Source organism: Sphaerodactylus townsendi, linkage group LG08 (assembly GCF_021028975.2).
Source record: "Sphaerodactylus townsendi isolate TG3544 linkage group LG08, MPM_Stown_v2.3, whole genome shotgun sequence".
In the NCBI taxonomy this organism is placed as follows: domain Eukaryota; kingdom Metazoa; phylum Chordata; class Lepidosauria; order Squamata; family Sphaerodactylidae; genus Sphaerodactylus; species Sphaerodactylus townsendi.
In genome coordinates, this window is record NC_059432.1 from 64,664,512 (window position 1) to 64,690,999 (window position 26,488).

Below are 26,488 nucleotides of genomic sequence, written 5' to 3' on the forward strand. Positions count from 1 at the left end.
AGCATCCTGGCAATTTGGGTGCACAGACAAGGCTGGGGCCCCATTCTCTCTCCACCGCCTGTGGTTTATTTTCAGCCACTAATTATGGTCTGTTTCCCAGAAAGCCGCCCACATCATATTCTGAAGAGCCAAATGGGGAGGAGCCCTATGCACAGAGGTCCAGCTACAAGGCAAAGTCCACAGCATCCCAAGAGGCCAAACAGTAGCGTATTCTGTGGGGTGTGTGTCTGCTAATAATTTCCTCTCCCAAGACCCAGCCCATATTTATAGAAAGAAACTGCAGAGTCAGAGGGCCTATAGCAGAGGTGGATCTGGCTTACAAAGTGGTGGAGGGCAGGAGTGCATGCTGGACATCAGACAACTCCTTCTCAGTCTTTTCAGCTGTTGTCTGCTGCTTGAAGGAAAAGGCCAGCAAGGTTTGCTGTGGAAGGTCTTACAGGCATGGGAAACCATTCAGTCTTTGGTGGGTAACTGCAAGTGACACTAGCCAGCCAAAGCGTCTCAAACTAGATCCCAAACCATTTGAATAGGCTGCCCCTTACCTAGCAAAGGCCCTGTTCAAGATGTTTAACTGTCACTTACATGAAACTGTCTTCATCCTCTTCATGAGACAGACAAGTCCCTCCGTTCTCACAGGGGCTACTGGAGCAACCATTTAGAGAGAGTTCACAGTTGTGGCCCTGAAATCAGTTCAGAGAATTAAAAGCCGAGCTCTGGCTGGGAATGAGGTTGTTTCTCATCAGTCATAAAACATCAAGAAACTGATAGGAGCTGCTACCTGTATTAAAACCAGGTCAATTTCTTTTTGCTAGCAACTTCCCTTTGAGCTTAGTTTCAGTGTTATCTGACAACAACTGCTAACATTTGTATATATTTTAAATAAAGAAAGATATGCAAATAAAATAGCAAATAAAATATGCAAATAAAATAAAATTTTCTTTCCCCCTCTGGAAATAGTGGCAGCTCTCTTGCTGGTCAGTCGGGTATTGACTGGCAGGCCAAATGTCAGGATGGAGATGGAGTCCAAGCAGCTGCCTTAATGAGATGCAGGATGAATCTGAGCTCTGCTCGTAGCCTATGCCCTTGGCGCAGATAAGCTGGGTGTTTGAGAGACAGGGCCCTCAAAGCAAGGAGAAAGCCACCCCCTTCTCTTTCACCCTCTCTAGTCACTGCTGTCTTGCTACATCTCCTCATCCTCCTCACCTTGTAGCCACTGGAGCAGGTACAGCGGTAAGAACCCAGAGGGTCTTGGTGACAGGTGCCCTTGTTTTGGCAGGGGCTGGAGAGGCAAGGGTTACACTTGGCCTGGATGCTCAGGGGAAGAGGGCCTGTACAAATAGAGGGGGATGAGAAAGTGCACACACAGGCGTGAGCAAGGCATTATAGTCAAGGCATTATTGTGGGGAGGAATGTCTGTGTGTGGCTGTTAGGAGCCTCATATAGACTGTGGCCACCTTGGGCAGAGTTCTATCAAGGACACTTGCTTGAAACTCCCCTTCAAGTGGCAGTCTTGGTTAGAAACAATCACAGATTAAGTGTCCCAGTATGGAGACTCTTTATTACATCTGTATTTACTTGGAGCGACATGGGAGAGAGGCAACATGTTCTCCAGCCTGGTACCTGTGACTCTCCTCCAGAGGTTTTCCTTCTGAAAGGATGATCCTACCTTCTGAGCACTATTTAAGGCACATGTATGGGCCAATCTGGTGGGACCTGAGGCTTCACATGTCACACATTAAGCCCCTCTCTCCTTCCCTCCTCTCACATATGTCAGCAACACCAATAAGCCTTCTCTTTCTAGACATCCAGTCTTCAGCGGTCCCGCCCACACAATAATGTGTCCACCCAACCTTTTCTTCTGACCTGGCCTTGATGCGTTGGTGCTCATGCTCACCCCCAATTCAACTGAGAGACAGAAGTAAAGCAATTGAGCAGCATGGAATGGATGTCTCATCACCTACTCCAGGAAAGTGCTCAAAAAGACTCTCTTCCTTTCCCCATCACCCCAGAGACTTACCTTGGCACTCGAACTTTTTGGCTGGAGTGGTGAGGAGCAGCTTGCCCTCTATATCAGCAGGGCCAGCACAACGGGCGATGCCAGGCTCTTTGTAGCCAGTTTTGACCCAGCCTGAGAGCCAGCGCATGTGGCAATCACAGTACAGTGGGTTGGCACCAATGGCTCTGTGGGGCAGGGAGAACCAGAGCATCTGCGTCACTATTAAAGGTACAGTGGCTTTCTGCATCTGGGCACTGGGGCTGTTCCTGAAACTATAACTGGACTCTACCAGCTCACCCAACTTTGACTTGATATGAAAGACAATGGCCCTAGTACCGATTAATAATCTTCAGGTGTCCAGCTCCAGGTTTTGAATTTGTTCACTTAAAGCAAGATGGTTGGTTAGATTCTGATCTAGTCTCTCACTTCTCATTCACATTCTGGTGTTTTAGAGCTGATTCACACATGCAGTGCACATTGTTTAGTGCCTCAGTATTTCATGACTTTGCTCAATGAGTGGTAACTAAATGTGTGAAATTGCTTCCAGTGAAATGCAGACTGTTCCTGCAGATCATCACTGGATGTGCAGAGCAAATGACATGTACAGAAGTATCCCTCTCATACCTACATTCCCCAGGGGTGTTGCTCATTAATTAATTTAAAATGCATGTACATTATAGTGTGAGGCTGAGCTACACAAAATCCCACCCAATTGATAAAAAAATCAGTCCGCCCCTGAAGCTACTTACATGCCCCCCCCCCTCCATCTCTTGTTCTTGTATGCAACTGAGCCTGTTTAGCTTTACAATTCCTGCTGGTCTAGGCTAGTTCCTGATACTTTCCCCTGAATTATGTGGGGAAAATAAAGCACAGTGTAGTTTAATTCCCTAACCAAGTCTTACTAGCCACAAAGAATTGTCAGAATCCCATATGAACCAACCCCCCTTTGTCTTATATAGAGGGGTGAAAAGCTAGCCTCTGGCAACAGGTACAGTAGGGATTTCACCACAACTACAACAAAGCAGAGATCAATATTTTAAATACTCTGCATCTAGAACACAGCCACCCACATAACTTCTGGCAGCCATTAAGCACAAATGAAAAAGGAAAGGTGTTACTTCTGCCTAGCACTGCTTTCTGGGATTCTCCAATGACTGAACAAAACAGCAGAAAACAAATTATGTTATCTGATTTGCACACCACAGTACAGTCCCACAGAGAGCCAGGAGGCTTCCTCAATGGGAGTCCCATACAGGGAGAAGGGATGCTCAGGCTGACATAGATACTCACAGGTGAGACAGGGAGATGACATCAGCAAATATCCCCTCTGGCAGTGTCGAGATATCATTTCCATGGAGGGACCTGCACACAATCACAAACAATCATTCTTAACGCTCACAGTGCTTAGGATCCAAGTTCCTACATTGGCAGTCCAGCCTGGCTGGCTAAAGGCACAGAAAAAGCAAGTGAGTTGTCATGTACCCCCAAGCATGCATTAGAAAACTGGCCTGTGGAAATAGGGTCCCACACTGAATGAGAAATTAAACAGTCCTTCCCCTCCTACCTTTTGCCTCACTGCTAAGCTTCTTCAGTTTCCCAGCCCCAGCTAGAATCAGGCCAGGGCTAGATTCCAGAGGGGTGGACTAATTTGAATTCTTGGAGAAGGAAAGGAAGAAGAAGGTGGTCAAAGGTAGTCAAAACCTTGAGTTGGCATGACTCGTGTGTGTGTGTGTGTGTGTGTGTGTGTGTGTGTGTGTGTGTGTGTGTGTGTGTGTGTGTGTGTGTGTGTGTGTGTGTGTGTGTGTGTGTGTGTGTGTGTGTGTGTGTGTTTGTGTGTAGAAGTAACAAGGTACCTACAGCAGTCGTAGAGAACGGAGACCTTCAAAGGCCAGTGGGGGGATGCACTGGAGCGCGTTGTAGCTGAGGATCCTGGGTGAAGTTGGAGAAAGAAAGGAATAGTCTGGATCATCATCAGTCTCTAAAGACATCTCACTCATTGATTGAGGGACCGTCTGCTTCCCTTCTCCCAGCACTTTCCAAGATTTCAACAGGTAACACACCAAATGGAGTCTTTTTTCTTGGGGGGGTCTAAATGTATTCCATCCTGTGTCATTGCTGGCATCAGAGTAAATACATATTTTATTTACTCCACATATGACATGCAGCATAGCTGCATGGTAATACAAACTAGTGGTAATACAAATAAGACTAGAGGACCTTACTAATTAAAAATGTATAGTCGAAAATCTCTTACTTCAAAACCAGTAATTAATTACATTACTGATCAAAATAATTCCAGTATAAGAAAAAGCTTTATTATTACTGTTTTTCTAAGAAACTGTTTTTCTAAGAACTGTTTTTCTAAGAAACAAACAACATAGGCATGCATAGTGTTATTTAAAGTTAATATTTTGCCCTACCTTTTCATTTGGGATGGCTTTGATTGAAACCTACAGTTTAAAGATTCTGGTCTACAAATAAACTAGTTAATTATAAACTGATCAATGTTATCAGTCTGAAATATTTCTTTTAAATGAGCATTGTAAGTTTCCTGCCTTCCTGGTTGATTGTTTAAAACTGGGGAGCCCTGGCACACACTCAACTTCATTGCTAATAGCACAGAACAGCAATCCCCAGCTTTTATGATCATGTAGCCGTTTTCGGATTTGAAAGTCAGTGTCAGAATGGAGATTGACTTGTATAGGTGGGCTCTTTATATGGTTTTTGGCAACTTCCATAAGCTAAGACTGAACTGGTTGTGGTGTGAGCTCTCATGGGCAGGTGGATGCCATAGCAGGTAGGCACCCAAGCTTAGATATTTGGAAACAGCCATTTTGTGGTGATGTCCTCTGTGGCCAGCTGGTGCCCTCTGTGGATCAAGGGCAACTAGCAGGAAGCACAGCTCTGATTTGAACAGTCAAAGCTTGAAGTAACGCACTGTCCCTTTCTGATCTGCCATGCAGATTTTTACTAGGCACTTACAGGGTGGTAAGCTGGCTCATATTGGTGAAGGATGAGTTGCTGAGGGAGCTGATCTTGTTGTTGCTCAAGTCCCTGTGAGAAAAAAAAAACACCAGACAGGTACTATTTTATTTGCTTGACTTTCAGCACTGACCTGACTTCTTCTCAGTATCCAATGGGGGCCGAACTATCTATTCACTGCTTAGTAAAGTGGTGTATTTGGAAATCTGTGCTGGGAATATAATTCCCATGGGTGTGAAGGCCCAATTCAAATAGGGCCTATGGCATATAGAAGGAAGCTCCCAACCAAATAGCCCCAGACAGCTGCTATTTGTTTCCATGGAGGTGTATCCCCTCCATACATTACCCCCTCTGGACTGTTTCAAGTTGGAAAAATGGCATGGGAAGGAGGAGATGGTGGTATTCTACAGTCCCAATCAGAATTCGGCCTGTACACTGCTTGTGGAGGTGCTCTTTTAATCAAAAAGAGTCAAATTTAAAAAGATTTTCTAATAATAAATCTTCTTCCCTCAAGTCTCTCTCACCTTCTCCTCAACTGCAGTGAACAGCTGCACAGTATATTTTAGATACTATTTAACTCAGAACAGTGCGATTTCAGGTGTTTGATGCTGTCTTAAATAGCTCCTATAAGCAGACTCCTTCATCCTGGTAAACAGCTGCCTCCTTGTTCTACTGAGGTTTCCTGTGTTCCCCATCCACCCACTGCACTGGTCCTAGTCTGGCTGAACCATAAAAACGAAAGTCGATCAGACCCACTGAGGTACAAATTTGCAACCCTCTCCATCAATCCTTCATCCTCGAACACGCCTATGGACAAATAGAGTGGATGGAGGATGGGGCAGGTAAGGCCAGGAGCCTCTAGCTTCAATCCTGGAAAAATGGCCCTGAAAAGCAGATGTGATGTTCCCCCCGCCCTTCTAAGGCAATCTCTTGTGGCACGTGAGGTCACCTTTGTTTACTTGGCACATACTCACACCAGCTGAAGGTAACGGAAAGTGGAGAGCTGCCCTGGGACCAGAGTGAATTGATTGCCATCCAAATAGCTGCAAGAGTAATCAAGGACGTATCAGAGATCACAACAGAGGTTCAAATGTCAGGATGAATCTTTGAGAGGAATGACAGATGCTAATAATGGCATCCAGAAAAGGGCTGTGAACTTAGGACCCAAAAGCAGTGACAGGCATATTACCCTCATTGCTCTGTCACTGGGACCAACCAGTGGGAAACTATTCACTAACTTCATGGAGCAACAGCCTGTCCTTGTTTACATGCCCCACATGTAATAATAACTAACTAAAATAATACTAATTCTCATAAAAGAAAGAATGCTTTCATAGATCATTAAGTGTATGGCTTTTAAACCTATATGCAAAAGGATATAACTACATGGGCCTTACAGGTTGAAGCAGGACTGAAGCAGGTTGTTTCTCACTTAACTGCCCCATAGCCCCTTAATCCAAAGATGAAACACCTCTGTCCTCACAACTCCCCTCTTCTGAGGCACTGTCAAGTCAGATTACTCACAGCTCTGTGACGTTCTTGGGGATCCCCTTGGGGAGGGATTTCAGGTGCTTGTTGCTGCAACGAACGACAGTGTCTAGGCAGGTACACTCCTGGGGGCACTGAGGGCGTGGGAAACAGCTTGTCTCCTCCTGACCTGCCAAGAGACAAGTTCAAGGAGTTATAGAGGGAAGAGGCAAAGTGATGGCATTTCAGAATCCTGATAGAGATATTATCTCAAATCTCTCCTGGAAAATCAGAATCTCTACCTACCCTGGTTACTCTATAAAGAGATCCTGAATTTTTCAGTGGCCGCAGGCATCAGCAATTAGAGCAGAGGAAATTAATTTTTAGGTGATTAATTCATTTCAAATAAAAATATGGTTTTTAATTGGAAAGGCCCCTTTGGCATATATGCCCTTCCATTGATTTCTACAAGAGACTTAGTGCACGGAAGTCTCCGGAAAAGGTGCGGGACTGTTGATTTATTTTTCTGATCCACAGCCTCTACCAACCATCCTCTGCACACATCCTATCAGAAGCATCTATTTGGATCAGAGCCAATAGCTCAAGATGATTTGCCAGACAGCAAATCAATGTATCTATTTAACAAAGTGACCTTATGTTAAACATCTCCAAAATATCTCAGTTGTTGAGAAACTGAATTTACACAGAATGAATGGTTAAACAGTTGATTAAGCTGACTTACTTTTCAGCCAATTAATTAACTTAAAGATGCCTAAAACTGGTTGACAGCCCTATCAGCAGCTCACTGCATAATTAGGATCTGCTACATCCCTATCAGAGTTCACTTTTGGCAATGTCAGAGGAGTCAGGCATGCCTACATAAAAGACGTTGCTGTATCACAGGTCCATGCTGGGACATTAGAGATGGTCATTTCAGTTCAGAGATCAGTGAGGACAGCTGCAGACTGAACTATACATATGCACATGTGCACACACATTACTTCTCTCACTACTACTCAAAATGTGCTGCCCAAACCTGAAGTGGATAATGCACATAATTCCTGTCATGGACCAGCTGGGATCAGGAGTTATTGAGGGGTCCTCTGATGAAGAGTCTACAGCCAGTAGTGCAAGCCATACAGGGAAAAGCAGCCTCTATAGAGCCAGATGTGAACCAACAGCCAGAAACTAGCACTGACCCTCAGGCCTCCAGCTCTGAGCCAGCTGTGGAAAGTCAGAGGCCTGCCTGCTCATCTCCCCCACCACCAGAGCCTCAGGAACAGTGTAGGAGAAAAATATGCAGGGCCCTACAGGACAAGCACGCACCTGGCAGTCCAGCACAGGCCCTGCATGGACAGCGAGGCTGAAGATTTGCAGGAGCAGGTCTGAGGCAGCCAGCCCTGTGCATGGCCCTCTGAGAAGAGTTGTGGTTATAAGCAGCTGGAAAGGGTACAGCTGTGTGGAAGCAATGTGTTGAACTGCTGCTGACCTGGTGGCTCCTGCTGTGTCTTGATCTTGGCCTGAATCTCTGGATATCGGTTTTTGGTTACACTTAGATTTGTCATTATGAGTTTTGGAACTTTTGACTTTTGGAATGGAACTTTGACAATAGAAACTGGACTCTCTCTCTCTCTCTCTCTCTCTCTCTCTCTCTCTCTCTCTCTCTGTGTGTGTGTGTGTGTGTGTGTGTGTGTGTGTGTGTGTGTGTGTGAGAGAGAGAGACAGAGACAGAGACAGAGACAGAGACAGAGACAGAGAGAATGTACTGGAGAACCATGATATTTCCACACACATTATTTCCTCAGTGGAATGCTATCCCATTTCAGTTTCCACTTCAGCCTGTCTTTATAAGGAAACTTGTATCTGTATGTGCACTGTTTTTCAGAACTGAAATATAAGGCAGTTGCTTCATACACATTCCACAGGCTGGGCTAATGGACATTTGGTATATTTAAAGTTTGGTGTAGCATGCAACAGTTCCAAATGCTCCACAATATGCATTTGTACATGTACATCTCTGTGCTTAAATCTACATTGCAATTCTGTTGGGTGAGGAAGGAAACAGAAGAGAGTTAGACAGGGATTTTGAACCTGGGTTGAAATGTTTCACTTTGCCATGCTACAGTACACTGATCCACTGGTAAAAACTGATAGAAGGCTTTGTAGGGGCTTAAGAAAGATCCCCATCCACAGTTTGCATAATTCCCCCCACTCCATCCATAATGTTATCAAAAATATCCAGCGCCTGTCAGTTACCTTCCTCACACCTGAAGTCAGGGAAGGCCACATCCTGCAGTGGGATTTGACGAAGGAAGTCTGGATTATGGCAGCGTGGGTTCCCTGTCACAATCTTCCTCCTGCGAAGCCAGTCACCTAGCCAGGCCAGGCGGCAATTGCAATTGAAGGGGTTAGCCAGCAGGTTCCTATGTGGGAGGGGGAAGATGGGGAATTAAGAACCCAGGCTAAACTGGGACAATCTTCAGATGGCAAGAAAGACCCCGATCCCTTTTCAAATCAGCCTACACTTGCACTCCCCAGGATAAAGTGAGTGCAGCAAACTGGTGAACACTGTGAACTTTGAGCCAGAAAGCCAGTTCCTAATTCAAATCTCATCCAGGTGATAGATTCACTATGACTCATGAGATAAGCCATAATTTTTAGTGTCAGTCCCACTCCCACACTATCAGGATAATAATACCCACCTACCTTACATGAGTGTTCCAAGAATTACTGCAGTAAGGACTCAGAACATTACAAGTGCTTTCTATTATTACAATCCAGTCTTGTGATATCATAGATACATGCCAGATTCCATAGGTGTGGCATTAAAGCCATGGAAGCCAGCTAGAGACAGATGGGATAATTGTCTCTGAGCTACAATTTCTGGCTGTCTGCTGATTTTGGCATTGCTCTTGAGTGGGGCCCAGTCTCACTGCCAGGAACACCCCAGCATTGGCTGGGGAAAAAAACCAGACTGAAAAAGAAAAACATCAAGTCCAGGAGGGGCCATGGTCATACTGATACCCTCCCCTCTGACCAGCTGCTTTTAGAGGTACTGTCTGCCTGATGTCATGACTCACAGAGTGGAGAGTGACTGCAACGTGTCAAAAGCCCCAGGTGCAATGATGCTGATCTGGTTGTCATACAAAGAGAGAAGGCGCACATTGCGCAGCCCTGTGAAGCTGTCATTGTGGATGCAGTTGATGCGGTTGTTCCTTAACATTCTGGAGGGGAGACAGAATGGGAAGCAGCCTTTACTACCAAGGATCTTCACACACACGCGCACACACGCACACTCATGCACACACCCTCTCCAAATGTACTGATAAAACCCACTGTTTCTTTCATCCCACTCTTATTGGGGGCAACTTACAATGTCCTCAGCCCATCAAGGCCCCGGAACATGCCACTGCGCACTGACTCCAGCTGGTTAGCAGTCAAGTGCAACTCACTGACTGAGGATGCCCCCTCAAAAGCCCCATCCTCAATCTCTGATACCTTGTTGCCGCTCAGGTTTCTGGGAAAGAAAAGAGAAAGAAGTGAAGAGAAGACTGCAAAAGTTGGAAGAAATTTCAAATCTCAGCATACAACCTACAAGGAGCTCTCAGCTCTGGTTCTTACAAACACAAGAATATGAGTTATGTTGGTTTGAGCTATGGCAGTTTTGTTTATGGCATTCAACTCTCAGTTTGTTGACAAACTGTCCCTGTACCCACCTTGGACACTCTTGCTTTTAGCATTGAATGTGAGACATCAAGCAGAAAAAAAACCCTCTGAAACTGTTTTTAGTGCTGCTTGTGAGAATCCAATACCTGTGGGTCTGCCTCCCCCATTAGAAATATCTGAACTTTTGGAAGTCTGCTAAACTTAAAGGAAAACCCTATCCCTACCATCACCTCCCTTTTACTGGAACATCCCCCAGATCTTGTGTGGGAAGGAGATCTGCCTTGGTACTGAAGTCCCTCACATACACTCACATTTTCTTTAGGTGTGGGAGTTTCTTGAAGATGCCTGTAGCTTCCAGCACTGTGATCTCATTATTATTTAGACGCCTGCAAGAGAAACAAAGGAAATTAAACACTGAAAAATGGGAATTAAATTGAAGTCAGAAAACAAGAAAGGATTCTGGGTACCACTTTCAATATTCTTTAAAGGTCCAGAGGAGTTTGGGAAGATGGCACCTCGTCATAGGAGCCTTTGAGAAGTGCTCCCAGCGTCTCCCACTGAGAGAACTTATTAAGCAGGCTTAGGTGAGTGGTTGCACGTCTAGTCTCCCAAAAGGGTCTCCAAATGCAATAGGTGGGGGGTGGTGGTAAACTTGATTAATACCCCTCCCTTTTGTCACCTAGACAGTAGGAGAAAGCAGCTACCCGGCTATAGAGGCAGCCTCCCCTCTTTTTTCTTTCTTGTTGCTTCTCTTTTCTGTTCTCTACTTTTTTCTACTCAATATTTAATTTAGATTCCTGGATTATAACAGAAAGTCTTGTTAATTTCTCTGGCATGCTGAAGATATAATATCAAGTTGAAAGAACTGAGCTAGTGAACAGGATTTATTTCTGCGTAAGATCACCCATAGCAAAAACTCAAACCAAAACTATTGAAGAAGCGGCCGCCTACTGTCTTTCTGGATTACAAATTCTTTTTTATTTGTGAAGAGTCATTTCTCCCAGAGAAGGAGTTTTACAAACATTAAGATCCTCTCTCTCGAAACCAGTCTTTTTATCAATTCCCAAGAGCTGGATGGCTTTTATCTCTCAACTGTTTTGTTTTTCCTGGTCTGATAGTAAATTTTCAAGGAGTTAGCTGTCTATGGAAGACTCTTTGAACTTTCCTACTAAATCAGGGGTAGGGAACCTGCGGCTCTCCAGATGTTCAGGAACTACAATTCCCATCAGCCCCTACCAGCATGGCCAATTGGCCATGCTGACAGAGGCTGATGGGAATTGTAGTTCCTGAACATCTGGAGAGCCGCAGGTTCCCTACCCCTGTACTAAATGGAACTCAAGTAAATGCCTCTGCCTGATATTAATGGATTTTTGTCTTCTTTAGTTATAACTTTAGTTATAAGTTAACAGAAAAATGATACTCAGATTTTTTTTTCTCTTTATCTGGGTTATTTTTCAGAATTTCTGGTTGTTTTCTATTATGGACTACAAGCTTGCTTGTTTTACTTATAATCTGCACTCTAACATAACACATTAATATACTTTCATTTCCTTGCTCTTTTGAAAAAATATTTTTCCCTGCATGCCTGGCTGTTTCTTTGGAGGGAAGAGGACAATAACAGAAGGCTGTAAAGAGTTGAGTTTACTTGATTGAAACACATTTGAAACATATTTGGACAATTCTGAACAATTATATATACCCTGTTACTAATTATTTTATAATGTTCTAATTAAGTTTGTGCAGATTGTAACTAATATTACAGATAGAATTAATAAACTAATAACAAACCAATCCTATTTTAATCTCCCTATTGCCGTGGTGGCGAACCTTTGGCACTCCAGATGTTATGGACCACAATTCCCATCAGCCCCTTCCAGCATGGCCAATTGGCCATGCTGGAAGGGGCTGATGGGAATTGTAGTCCATAACATCTGGAGTGCCAAAGGTTCACCACCACGGCCCTATTGTGTTATTACTTACTGCACCCTTTCCTTTGTTTCTCTTTCTTCCCTTGTTTATTAGTAATAAAAATTAAAAAAATTCTAGTTTAACTTTTGATAATATTAGTATATTTTGGTTTTGCATTAATACATAGTAAATATAATACTGTTGTTATAATTTTTTTACTTTCTATATATGATGCATATTCCATTTTATGGTTAAAGTGTATAAAATGATCATTAGATATTTTTGCATAATTTCATTAATAATACTTATTAACCTTTATAGTGAATAATCTATATTAATACTTTAGTTGGATTTTTTATAATTGCAAGTGATAAAACGTTGAACTGTTATTGTGTATCACAGTGATTAATGATACTGAATAAAGTTTATGTGTGTTAAATATGATAAATTTGTTGCCAAGATTAAGGATAAATGTTATAAAGGCAATGGCACAATCCAGAAAAACAAGGAAGAAAGCAATGATAGAGGAAGATACTTTAATTACTAAATATGTCTTATCTGAAATCCTGGAGTGAATTAAGCATTCAAATGAGGCAACTTCAGAATTGCAAAAAGTAAATGTATGCACAAAGTCACAAGTTGCAAAAGATTCCAAAGAAGAATTAATTAATCTAAAAGCAGAACTGAACATCTTTTAGAAGATCAACTTCAACAAACACAGAGTGCTAAAGAAATAATAGAAGTGTTAGAAGTCCAGATAAGAGAGAAAAATCTAAGATATAAGAAGTACCAGAATCTGTTGGTAAAACTGATCTTGAAGGAGAGTTCTGCAAATTATTACAAGACTTTTTAAATGAAGACATGAACCAGATATACATTTATATAGAAATGAACCAGATATACAGAATTAACTCCAGATACATGCAGAAAAATAAAATGCCAAGAGATATTCTAGTGAAATTCATGCATAAAAGAATAAGAGATAAGATTTTGGAAGTACACAGAAAGAACGCTTTAATAATAGAAAGCACAGAAATACAAATCTTTCAAGATCTTCCAAGCACACCTCCAATTTAATTTTCTATGACAGATATTAGTTAGCAAACAGATAAAATACTTTTGGAGAATTCCATTTGCTCTAGAAGTTCTGCTGCCCTCCAAGAAGAAAATAATTTCCACAATCCAACAAGCACAACAACTGGCAGAATACCTTTCAGAAGACAAGAACCAAAGAAATACACCAGGGGAACCTCACTCCTGAGATAACTCATTCACCATGCAAAGATGTAAAGCAGAGATAAAGCACATCAGAAAATAGACCTCCAGGAATCGTGGATAAAGAAGAAGATAAATTGGACCAAGTGGCAGCATTTCCATAAAAAACAAAAGGAAAATGAAGATTTTTTGGTCAATAAACTCCCCAACCAAGAGACCAAAAAATTTCAAACTTCAAAAACAAGAAGATATTATAATATCAGGAAACTCATCATTTTTAATTAATAAAAAATTAGGCAGAGTATGTTCGGCTCACATAGACTCAAAAAATGTGAAGTGGCCATCTATTTAAAAACAATCAAATAACAGTTTTAGAAGAAAGTAAAGATATATGTTGAAAATTAAGCTTCCAGAGGCACAAGATTTTAACTATTGTAAATGTTTATTGCCCAATAATGCCGAGATAATTTTTTGAAAGGTTGTTTCAACCAATATTGGACTTTCAAGAAGGAGAAATGATAATAATTGGAGATATGAATCCTAAACCCAAATTAAGATTTTTTTAAAAGCAGCAGGAGGTAAGATACCTAAAAATGTATTCACATATATGAATCTCTTGAATATGGTGGCCTCACGGAGAACATCATACCCTAAAATGAGAGATTATACCTTTTATTTGGACAGACATCAGTCCTACTCCAGAATTGATATGTGTGGGATCTCTAAGTCTTTATTAGTAAATCTACAAGAAGTAGAAATCAAACTGAAAATATACGCTGATCATAATCCAACAAAATTACATGGACTTTAATTAATAAATGAAGAAGGAGATGGAGGATGGAAGATAATCTTTTATCCAAGAAGTTCTGGATATAAATACATAAAAAGGTACAGCAGATACTCAAATTTAAATTTCCTCTTGCTGCAAAAACAATGCTGTTGGGTATACTACCAGAAAAGATTTCTAAGAAACTGAATGAGCTGTGTTGGCACTTAATAACTGCTGCAAGAGTTATAATAGCAACAAACTGGAAATCTGATAAAGACCTCACAATAGAATGCTGGGAGATAAGATCAGATAATATGATGCCATGACCAATCTTGTGAATTGACGTCCAAAACATGAAGGAGAAATTGAGTCTTTATTATTCATATCAACCTGACCTGACCATGTAAAAACAAAATATCTCAAAGTCTGGAATTTAACAATGTAAGATTTTATAAAGTCTCTCTAACAATTAGATAATGTTATATTGGAATCCATTATGTAATATGTACTTTATATAATGAGGGGTAGATCTTTTTTAATGTAATTATGTCTGCTTTCTATTATTTCCTTTACTTTTCTTCCTTTTTAATTCTTTTGTATGTTTAATAAATGTCAAAAAATAATAAAAATATTTTAAAAAAAATTATTTAAAGGCCCCTTCATGTATTCTTTTTCCCCTGCACTGAGGTGATCACTATATAAGAAAACATGCAAAGGTACATTTTGAAGTCAATACACATCAGAAGAGGCCAAGAAGCCAATATACATCAGCTTTCCAAATTGTGTATCTGAAGCAGAAAAACACTTGCATTGCACTTCGAGCAAAACAACACATGCACTTTCCTCTTCAAAGATTCTCTCAAAGTACACATTTGAAGTGGGTGTATGAAAGTCTCAGAAATGTGTGTAAGACAAGGGTCATTCCACTGTGCTCTGAAGTACCTGCATGCAAAGTAAGGAAGGCAAACAAGCTGTTTCAGACAGGAGAGACATATACCTACCCATGACAAATACAAAAGAGGATAAGGGAGGAAGTAGTGGTAGCTGCACGAAATACGTGTAGCAGTTCTAGGCTTTGACAGTGCGTATTGTGGGCAGGGTGTGCGTGTCAGAGTCATTGGATAAGGAGCGTGAAAACTGGCCATGGAACTGTTTGTTTGGATCACAGTGTAGGGCTACATTTGCTCTTGAAGTGATTTAAATATGAAGGAAAGTTTATGGATAACAAGGGGATTTCCACTGACCTATCTTTTTCACCTTAAACAGTGATCTGAAAATAGGGCAGTAATATCAATAGGCAGCAAACACACAGTGAACCTTTTAAACAACAACTCTATGTCTAAACATTCTTTGCCTTTCAAAACAAATACAAAATGAAGCTGTCAATTTGGAATATCAGTCCTAAAATAACAACCTCTGGAACAGCCTCAGTATCTACAACTATGCAAGTCATAGAGATAGCCCAGAATTTCAGGGATTTGGGGACGAGGGGGAAGGGAAGCCATAAGATTCACAGATAAAGCTGAAGCCTTACAACTCAGCTGTGGCCTGTGGCAGGCGCTCTGGGATCTTCGTCAGTTTCAGATTGGAACATTCCACCACATTGGCTTCACAGCGGCACTTGGGAGGGCAGACCACATCACTGTGGCATTCACTGTTCAACTGGTAATCTTCTGTACCTGCCCAGAAGAAAGAATACTTCCTGCTAGTGTGCATGTTCGTCTCTGCACATGGATGTTTGTAGGGATGTGAGACAGATGCTGCTACAAAAGTATACTCTGGCTGATTTTTCATGGTCAAAATGCCCTGTGGTAGATCCAGGAGCATACCTGCCTCAGAGCTTTTTGCCCAGCTTTTTACTCTTCACTGCTCCCCAGTCCTTCCTGGGATTTGAGGCAGGGCGAGCGCGTTATGCCCCACCTGTTTCTGCAAGAGCCTGGTGCTTCTTCATTTGTACCACGGGATCTTCACATGCGTGAACAACATCTGTTTCTGATTGGCTGAATCTCCCCCCCCCCCCCGTTCCCACCATTCACTTTCACTATTTTAGTTTTAAATGACTGAACACAAAACAGGTGCTGAAAATCAGCGCCCTCCCCCCTCCCCCAGTCTAAAATCCTTGCATATGCGAGGGAATTGCAGTCCTCCACCCCCAGTCTAAAATCCTTGTGTGTGCAAGGGAATCGCCGTGCTCCTGTTCGCAGTGCCTGCACATGCCGCTTTTCTGTCTAAAAACCAAGGTTTCTCCCTTCGTGTTTTTTTTCCACTGCAAGGGGGGAGGGCACCAATTCTCAGCACCTGTTCATTGGAGGGCCGGCCAGAGCGGCGAGGCGGGAAAAATGGCCCCAGTTCTGCTGCCAAGGAGCTTCTCACGGCAGCGAAAGCCACCAGAGCAACAAAGGGGCATTTTTAAAGAACCTGAACTTTGGCGTTCTTTTTAATTCGCGGAGCAAAGCCAATGCTGCAGGGCGGCACCGGGGCAACAACATGGCAGATACACTGCAGCACCGAGAGCCAAGAAGAACTCCTGGCTGCACCAGACTATTCTCTGTGCTAACAACTGGGCATTTTTACCACGAAAAATCAGCTTCTGAAAGGGAAGGAGGTTTCACCCTGACTAGGTAAACCTCAGTTCTCTCACATGTTCATCCTGCATTAATCCCATGAAGCTTCCTCCGCACAAGACTGGAAAGCAAAAATAAGATGGGGGAACCCAACTTTCCGCAGGTACTACAGATAGAAGGGAATGGGCCTAAAGATTTCTCTATCCTAAGCAGTATATCTGGGACCAAGTGAGGACTAAAATTAATTCCTGGAAATCCAAATTCCATTCCTTGTTCCACCAGAGTGCCCCTCCTTCCTAAGTTGTGCAGTCTCTTCGGTCATCAGTTCCCCATGCTCACAACTTGGTCTGATCCTGCCACAGATGGGAAATCAGAAAAAAAAATCTATCTAGCAGGCTAGTGATTTCTTTAGCTTATATTGTACTTTTGTAGCTTCTACAGATGGAAAACCCTCTAAAATAGAGGAATTAGTATTCAAACATTTTAAATTTCCCCTGGCACCTCTTCTTCATGGGCCCAGAAAAAAATATCCAGAGCTCCAGTCCAGATCTGAGGAGTGCAGATGCTACAGTAACAGGAAAAGTTCATCCCAAAGACAGAGACTCACCAATCCCAGTCTGATTCTGTGCTATGAAGGATACCTGTAAAGGTTGCATGCCATCCTTGCCAGGCTTAAATACAGCCATTTTGAACCAGCATAATAGGCATTCTTACAGCCCCATTCTGCCAGCAGAGGAAGAGTACCAAGAACACGTTTATGCAACTAGCACACAAATTCTAGCAAATCCAGTCTCTATGTCTTGCTCTCTTACCTGGAATGTAATACTGCTCTTTGGCTGTGAACAAAAACATGCAAACAGTGTTAATGTAAATTAATGTAAACTTAGGATACTAAAAACCATACCCCTCATTATTTTTCAAAACTCTGAGTATACATGCAAGAAACTACAGATGGTGCATCAACTCTTAAAATATATTGCTCCATATAGACATATTCATCCTGACACAAGTATAGATTGTCGCTTAAAAGGAAATGACAACGTCCTTGGCCTTTAGTTTTCAAATAAGTCAATAATTTTATGATAACAACTCCCACTCTGTGGAGGTCTGAATAGAATGGGATTCTGCCATTGACTCAGCTAAGTCCTTCCTCCATGTCTTCAGTTTTCGGGACAGGCAGCCTTACACTTGGATCCAGAGATGCACAAGAAGAAACAAGAACAGACTTACAGCCCCAGCCAAAGTGGGGAAGCTAAAAGGGCTCCTGAAAACAGTGTGACCTTGCCTGGCATATTTGCCCTCCCTGTGACACTTACCCTGGTGGAGGAGGCAGACACACCTCCTGCAGCCCCACCACCACAAAACCCAGAAGTCCAGTCTGTAGTGGGGTTGCACTGGTGTCCTGCTTGGTTGCCAATGGGTGGAAGGGGCAGGGCATTCCCAGAGATTCAGGGACCTGCCACACTTTTGGTGGAATATTACCTTTAAACCCTATGAGGCTTTCCAACAGCAGGGGAGTTTCAAGGCTTTTCCAAGCTCCCTACACTGCTGGAAAGCCCTACTCGAGGTGGCAGGGCAGTGTTAAACTGTTGTTGCGTCCCGCCACCTCTGGGTTTGAATGGGGCTGTATTTCTTGTGTTTCCACTTGTACAAGAGCATTAGTACAATTGGAAAATGTGTACTGGATCCAATCCTCATAAACAGTAATGGTGATTCTTTCTAAGAGTTCTGGCCACAGATGGTTTAAAATGAGAAGAAGAAAAGGGAACTAGGCTGAATTTGTGGCTGGTGAAGAGTGACTACTAATCTTGTGGCTTGTCAAGAAGGAAATGAAGTTGAGTATGGAGAACTCCTCTGCCTCAATTCCATGCCAGAGACAGAATCTCTGAATAAGGCATGCAGATAATTGCAGAGGTTGTGATGGGTGGAATCCTGATCTTTCTGTTCTGTCCTAAGCTCCCAATCAAAAAGCAATCCTGCAGTTGAACGTTTAGGCTTACGTGAGCAGCGGAACTTCTTGCTCTTGATCTGTCCAATGCGTTTGTTGGCCAAGCGGCGGGGGCTGGCACAGCGAGCACCGCTTGTCTCAATAGGATTGGCCCTCAAGAAGTCCGCCAGCCACTTCAAGTTGCAGTCGCAGATAAAAGGGTTCTGGGCTAGATGTCTGTAGTGAGGAGAAGAAACAAGAGATGTTTAGCACATCCTCCCAGCAATGGTTGTACATACTCAGGGATCTGTGGGTTGATTAGGTGGCTAATGCAAGAGGCCATATTAGAGTCTGACATCAGAATTTTGAATTTAGCTGCTGAGATGGTGCATGCTCATCATAATGCCTTTGTAGCACCGCTGGGATACTAGAACATGGGGTTCTAGCCAACTTACCCTCTAATTTTGCCCCGGTGCTGCCTGGAAGTTCCAAAACACTGCTCAGAACTGAGCTGTCTGAGAGAACTCTCCCTGTTGGGCAGCCCCTTATTTGTGTGGCAACAACACAGAGGTCATGTGGCTACACACACATGCAGTTTACAAGGAACATTGGTCCTAGCAATTATCCTGAGTCAATCTCAATCTCCCAGGAGGCTCTCTTTTCCCACTGAGAAATGATCATCTAGCAAGACTCTTCTCTATGTGTGCTCAACTTCATAGTCACCCTTTGTCCTCTACCCAGAACCTGGCTTGCCTTCTCCTTGGAATCCCAGCACTCAAAGCCTACCTTCCTCCTGCAGTATCCTGTCACCATTGGACACATCTTAACAAAAGACAGCACTCACAGTGTCTGAATGGCACGCAAGGTGGAAAAGGTGCCCTTAGCCAAGGTCTGGATCTTGTTGTCATAGAGTGAAAGCAGTGACAGGTTCTGCAGATCAGCAAAGGCGTCTGCCCGGATGCAGTTAATCTTGTTGGCATTCAGGAGCCTGGAGTGAAAGAGAGTGCTACAGTCTAGCTGCATGTGTACATGCAAGAGACACATATTACATGAAAAACATTCACAATTAGCATTCAGAGTAGGAGGAGATTCCATGGAGTCCACCCAGCAACCACCCAACCAGTCACCAAGAGAGTCCAGACCTAGATCTGACAGAAACGTTATGCTGGTGGGTAGGGCATCTTACTCATGAGATTTTTCACTCACTGGGCATTTGTTTAAACTGGGCTCTTAGCTGCTATGAGTACAACTTTAGCCTGCCAGAGGTCCATAACCTGAGCAGATCTTGCACTGGCATGCTGCACTGCATCCACAGTAAGCAGCATTGCATGAGTAGCAATACAGGGGCGTTTAAGTTCAGAAAAAAAAACAATGAAGGGGTGGGGGTACAGGGTACTGGTTTATAATTATGCATGGGATGGAGAAAGTGGATCGAACATCTCTCCCCCCCCCCCCCAATGTTATTGTAAATTGAAGGTACCCAGTAACACTGATCCTTTCCACATAGCACAAAAAAGGTATCTGTGGGACATCTTTAAAAGAGCCAACTGCCTCTTTTCACTCTGCACACCCAAAATAAGACATCAGGGGGACATCTTAAAAAGAGGCAGCTTCTGGTGCGCTTTCCAGACCACAAAGGCATCAGAGGAGAAAAGAAGCTGTTTCCGACCTGACTGTTTTGCTCTGTTGTCAGTTTCATCCTCAGCTTGTGCCCAACAGCTGACAGGATTTTCCCTGCCTCCTTTTGCTGAAGGATGTTTGCACTGCAGGCTCCGATCCTGGGCACCTTTTTAGCCCCAAAAGTACATAGTTGTACTCAGCTGGTCCTGCCGATTACGGCAATATAGTTTTCCTATTTTTAAAAATTTTTCGATGAGCTTTCTCCATAGCTACACAGATGCAAATAAGAGAATCTTAGCCACTCAGAAGACCATTTTGCCACCCATTGAAAAGCATTGGGCTGACCTGCCCTGCACAAACCGTCAGTTCATGGAGGACAGGTCAACTTAATGCTTCTTGATGAGAGGTAGACTGAACTTCTGGGAGGTAAACCGATCTTCTGGATAAACCGATCTTCTCCTTGTATTTGTGTCTACATAGTTATGGAGATAGCTCACTGAAAATAAAAAAAGAAAACTATGTATTTTCAGAATTGGCAGGACAGTTCAGTACAACTATGTACTTTTGGGGCTGAAAAAGTGCCCAGGATCGGAGCCTGCAGAGCAAATGTAACCTTCAGCAAATGGGGGCAGGGGGAATCCCTTCAGCTGCACACAAAATGTTGGGATCAAGCTGAGTGTGAAACTGATCAGACAGCAAAATGGTCAGGCAGGAAAAATAAGATGCCTCTGAGTTCTGCCAGCCAGGCAGGAGAGGTCTTGAAGGTGTGCCTGCAAGGGAGGGGGGAAGCTGTAACAACTAGGTAAGGGCTAATGTTAGAGAGGAGATTATGACCATAAAGCGAATTGTGAGGCAAAAAGGTTCAGTCTGAAATTATGCAAGTCAAATGGGAGATGAATTTAAATACTGGGGAAGCAGAAAGTTATAGAGATGAGGGAGGACCAAGTGGCAGGTGCTTATGGTTTTTCACTGAAAACTCTGGGAAGGGTGCATATGTGATTCTGGGATGCTTTGAGATCTGGATCAAAGTTGCCACACTACGACAAACCCACATCATGCACATGGCCACACAGCCCTCTAGCTAGCCTTTCCACTAGTGCTTACAGTAACTGCAGTGCATACAGTCCCCCGAACACTCCTTTGGGCAGCTCAGCAATCTTGTTCCCATATAAGACTCTGCAAAAAAAAATGATATCAGTTCTTGGGTTAGTAGCGGTTCTTGATGTTTACCTCTGATCCCCTAATTATGTGCTGGGGGAAAAGGCTGTCTCAGTTCAACAGCTATTTCCAGATTGTTCTACAAATATATGTTCTACATATATCACAGGTACAAAGCTCACAGGAGAATGAATCTTCAATGTACCAGCTTGCTTAAGGTGCAGGGATTGGCGATCTGGGTTCAATAGTAATTTCAGTCTCTTCTAAGGCCCAATTCATTTATGTGAAGAAAACAGGCTAGCTCAATCTCATCAGATCTCAGAAACTAAGCAGGGTTAGCCCCAGTTTATATTTGGGGCTATCAAGGAATTCTAAAGTTGCTGTGCAGAAGGCGGCAATGAGATTGGGCTAGCCTGTTTCTTGATTTGAACATTTAACGGTCAACTGTGGATTGACGACACTTTGCGCACACACAGAACAAAAAACTTCACCCCTCAAAAGTTGGGAAAACAAGGGAGACTTCTCCTAGTGCTTGAATTCCATGATAATTATGGTGCCAAACCAAGGTCTTTGTGGGTGGAATTCCATAAGTGGGATTCAGCCAAAGAGAAGGCTGTGTCTCCAGCAGACACCTGCCTAACATCTGAAGGGGGGAAACCTGGAAAAGGCTTCTGATGTCCACTGAGGGATGAAGATAGTTCTTCAAATACTCTGGTTCCAGATCATTTGGGAATAGTGATGGGTCACGGACAAAACTACATGAGTGAACAGTGAAAAAGGAGAACATTCTGATAATAGCATGCAAGTGGAATTTCACTCTCCTTCTCTTATAGCAGTGTACACAGTGCTGTCTCCCAGTGGAGCTACTCACAGAGAGTTGAGTGACCGCAGACCTTGGAAGGCATCAGGTGCTATCTCTGAGATCTGGTTGTTGCTCAGGTCTCTGAAAGGCAAAGGCACAGTCAGCACTAATGCAGAGATTGTGGGCACTAACAAGGACTGAACCTACACAACTCTTCTCTTGAGGTGCCAGAGTCTGGTTTGTGGTCATCATCCACTTGCAGGTACTCACATTCTACGAAGCTTCTTGTACGATGAGAAGGCTCCAGGAGGGATAGACTTGATGCCGTTCAACTCCAAGCGTCTGCATGGGAAACAGAGCACAGGTGATAAAATCCACTGGGGTGCACCTGAAGTAACTGTTGAAATCCGGCCTCTTTTGAGAGAGATGCTGCAGAGAGCAAGGCAGGAGCATCTGAACAGTACAGGGAACAAATCCCTAGCCCTGAAGAGTTCACCATGCCCCATCCTCCATCTAAACTGCCAGCGTACAACTGCACCACAGCCCAAATTTGCAAACAAATTAAGGACCTACTGGTGTGACAAAACTGATATAGTAGTGACCACGCAGTTTAAGCAAATCTATCCAGTTTGCCATTTTCTGAGGTGGTTGTATCATATCACAATAATCATAGCTTGCAGATAAACCCACACCTGCCGCATTCTGTGCTTCAATCATGTCTTCTCTCCCCTTCCCCCTCCCCATGCTATTTCCTACTCACATTTCTGTCATGGTCTCAGGCAAATTGGCTGGGATGGCTGTCAGCCCCTTGCCACGGCAGTCCACAATGCCATTACTGCAGGAACACATGGCAGGGCAGGACCCAGAAGAAAAACTGCAGATTTGGACTCTTGTTGCATCATGCTGGCCTGAAGAGAAAAGGAAGCATTGCAGAAACTTAGTGATCTATTTTTGCATGTGACCTATCTCTGCCCTTGGTACTGCAAAAGCATCACTAGAGGGACACCAGGGGCCACTACCCACTTACCTCACTAAACTGCAACGCCGCTGCGACCCCGCAATGAAAAGCCTCCGTGGCTTCTGACCACGGAGACATTTGTTCCCCACACGTTTGCAATTCTTGAAATAACGCGGGCAGCAAAGAGCGGGAGTTCCGTTGCAATGGAGGGGAATGGAGCGCTCCGATTGGCCGTCGAACGTGTGCGTCATGAGTTACGAGAAAGTGGCGGCCAGCCGAGGGCGGGTCTCCAGTGTGATTGGCTGGGAAGAGTTTGTTTATTATAGTTTCGACGGCGTGAGTGCGCGATAACGCCATCAAAGAGGCTTAACAGCCCTCTATTAAGACGTCGGCACATGCTGACGTCAGCAGTAAATCGTTGGCTGCGCTTTCTGTGGAGACACGTCATCAGCAGTGTTTGGAAGTGAAAGCAGAAGCCAGCTCGCACGCACGCCTCTTGTACTTCCTCATTCGCTCGGAGCCGACATTTCCATTTGCTCGGCATGGGCTTTGAACAAGTTGAGACGTGAAGACGTGACTTCGACTGGATGTCGACATGTGTCTACGTCATCACTACGCGCACCTTTAGACGGGGACACCCCCACTTAACAAGATGGCGCCCCTGTTCCCTGATTCGCCGTGAGCTGCGCGTCACAGCGAATCAGCCGCGCGCAAACAGCCGAGGTTCCCCACAACCCCGCGGCACCCGCGGGGTTTTTTTAAAAGTTGCTCTTTTTAGCGGAGCTAATTTGCCGCGCAGCCAGGAGGCGGGAGAGAGGTAAATCCCTGGCAGCCGCGCAGTGAGCGCCGGAGATGTGGGGAGCGTCCAGGACCCCCATGGCTTTTAAAGAGGTGACCCCGCGGCTTATGGTGAGTGGATAGTGACCCCAGCTCTTTGTTTGTGCTGCCTGGGCCATTCTGCCTCCATTTTTGTGGGCTTTGCCACTCTTTGATCCATATCTAGTCCATGTGAGCTGCTGTTTTAGAAAGATCTGGCCCACTATAATCTGAATGACATGTGGGGTCATCTGTAGATATCGAAATCTGCAGACAAGACCCACAGCCTAAAAACAGATAGTTCTGCAAATTTGTGGGACTGTCCAAGTTAAGTCAGTGTTTCCCATGGGATTTTTCAAGCAGCACAGGTGCACTGGCGTGGAACCTTCCCCAGCTGCCATTCTACCACCTCCCCAATAGATTGGGCTGTTACACCAAATCTCTATCACACTGTAGAAAAAGAGCCTCACATAACAATGTGGTGGTGCGATTCTCAGCAGAGTTACAGTCTTCTGAGAGCACTGACTTCAGTGAACCATGAAAGGGGTTGCACTGCTTAGGTTTGTGCTGTTAGTCCGGGTTTTGATCACATTACTTGTTATTTAAAACCTTCACTTGTCTCAATCACAGCAACTTTTTAAAATATAGGAGCAAACATTTGTACAGACACTCGTACTAGTGGATTACAACAATTATGCAGGTCAGGAGAGAGAACAGACTGACAGTACAATGTTTTTCTGATTTCCTCCAATGTATGTGAGTTGCTTTCAGTGGTCTTAAACTGGACAAACTCAGCATAAGATGGCACTGTGAGTGCACAAGTTAAGATAGGAAAAGTTCATACAGAAACTGGCATGAGAAAGGAAGAAACACATATGGCATTGAACATGGCCAAGGAAGGACTACAACTATGCATATAAAAATATGGATGGGGAAATGTAGAGGAAATGGGTTTCATAAGGCAAATTCCACCAGTGTGATAGTTGTGTACAGCCAGAAATACAAGAGGCAGCACAAAAGGAGTAAAAAAAGGCAATTTTTGTGAGAACAAAAAGCAAGTTTTCCTGCACACAATGCACAGTCATGCAACCACCACCACCAGTTGCAGAAACAGGAAATGAAAGAGGGAGAGTCGGGAAAGGTGCTGATGTCAACCTTTCACAGTAAGAGGAACTGTGTGTTGGTGGCACCAATGGCTTCCTGGTTGTGGCAGGTTTGATCACCAACCACTGGGCATCAGTGTGGATGTGCAGAATCTGGAAGCAAAAGGACCTAGTTCATGGCAATTTGGGAAAGGACTGTATGCGGTTAGTAGAGATGGCCATCTCCACAGTCCTCAATGCAGTTCCCCCGTCTCCCTCCTGATGTTGCTGACCTGAGCAGCTGAATTCATTCTTCTGGATTTCTGCAACATTCAGACCACGCAGAGAAGCTGGACCAGCACACTGTGTGAACAGCCCGATGGTAGGGCGCTGACGCAGCCATTGGGAGAGCCAGCCCAAGTGGCAGTCGCAGAACAGATGGTTGGAGTGCAAACGGCTGGAGGGTGGGAAGCACAGAGAGAAAAGGGGAAAGAAAGTAAATTGCTGCCTCTCCCCCTCCTTCTGGACAGAGGTGTGGGAGAGACTTCCTGAGCAGGAGAGGTGGGAGCTGAACCTTGGCGCTCTGCAATTCTGCTTTGCCCAGATTCCTGCCTGTAAGATGCAGATGTCATCGCCCCCTTTTCCTTCTCATACACCAGAGTCATGGCTCTTTTTTGCTTTTGGAAGGGATCTTCACACAATCTCATATAAGGCCCAGTTATGTGGATCTTGGCCCTTTGCTGGGTCTTCCCCATCATGACAACATTAATGCCAGAAAGGGTCTGAAAGTATCTCAGAAAGTTGCCACCAGATTCCCTGATAGCTCCCAGATCACTGTAATCTACAAAGAACCCTTTTTTCCTCCTTCCCCATCCCACCCCGCCCCTCAAGTTGCTTGTTCGTATGCTCACAAGGTGCGGAGTTTAGGCATATGGTTGAAACTGGAGATGGGGATGGTGCTAATGTTGTTGTTGTTCAAAGTCCTGCAGGAAGAAGAGGAAGAAGAAGAGCATAAGTGAGTGTCCAAGCAAACATTATTCTTTCATCTGCCTGGCGGTGTATGGAAATACCATAAGCACACACTGACACATTCTCAGACTGGCAGCAGATCCTAGTCATAAAACCTCAGCCAGGTGTAGGAAAGAAAAGCAGCTTATCTCTCAAAGTCTCTTGCACAAGCTCAGCTCTACCACACTCTAACTGCAAGGGGACATGAGAGAGCAGAGAAATAGATGGAAGTGAAGGTCACCCCAAGGCCTAAAGCAGCTACATGGATTAATAGGTTTGTTGGGAAGCTTCCCTAGGATGCTTCTCCTGCATTTCTTCCCTGGAAAACTTCCTCCCATTCCCCTCAAGTTTGGGAGCATGGCAACCACTAAGGCCAGGACCAACCTTCTGTTTCACACAGGAAGAATATTATTGACTTTGGGTTCCCAAATGGCTGCTTTTCAAATCAACTCAATGACAATCTTGCTTTCACCACTTCGCTTTTTAGATGATGGGCAATTTAAAACTGCATGTGCATTGCTAATAACATTGGACAGGGGAAGACTAATGA

At 44.0% G+C, this 26,488-nt stretch overlaps 1 protein-coding gene across 1 annotated transcript in view; it reads right to left on the reverse strand.

Moving 5' to 3' along the window:
* SLIT1 (slit guidance ligand 1) overlaps positions 1-26,488 on the reverse strand; it is a 139,549-nt gene that overhangs the window by 13,802 nt on the left and 99,259 nt on the right. The window contains exons 7-28 of the mRNA XM_048505212.1: positions 25,842-25,913; positions 25,224-25,387; positions 22,835-22,982; positions 22,345-22,416; positions 22,144-22,215; positions 21,219-21,290; positions 19,339-19,482; positions 18,568-18,731; positions 17,380-17,403; positions 15,538-15,682; positions 10,423-10,497; positions 9,819-9,962; positions 9,526-9,669; positions 8,702-8,868; positions 6,503-6,635; positions 5,953-6,021; positions 4,979-5,050; positions 3,854-3,925; positions 3,287-3,358; positions 2,018-2,181; positions 1,204-1,328; positions 583-680 (exon numbers count right to left, since the gene is read on the reverse strand). Of these exons, the coding sequence (XP_048361169.1) occupies positions 583-680; positions 1,204-1,328; positions 2,018-2,181; positions 3,287-3,358; positions 3,854-3,925; positions 4,979-5,050; positions 5,953-6,021; positions 6,503-6,635; positions 8,702-8,868; positions 9,526-9,669; positions 9,819-9,962; positions 10,423-10,497; positions 15,538-15,682; positions 17,380-17,403; positions 18,568-18,731; positions 19,339-19,482; positions 21,219-21,290; positions 22,144-22,215; positions 22,345-22,416; positions 22,835-22,982; positions 25,224-25,387; positions 25,842-25,913 (2,412 nt within the window). The remainder of the gene's footprint in view (positions 1-582; positions 681-1,203; positions 1,329-2,017; positions 2,182-3,286; positions 3,359-3,853; positions 3,926-4,978; positions 5,051-5,952; positions 6,022-6,502; positions 6,636-8,701; positions 8,869-9,525; positions 9,670-9,818; positions 9,963-10,422; positions 10,498-15,537; positions 15,683-17,379; positions 17,404-18,567; positions 18,732-19,338; positions 19,483-21,218; positions 21,291-22,143; positions 22,216-22,344; positions 22,417-22,834; positions 22,983-25,223; positions 25,388-25,841; positions 25,914-26,488) is intronic.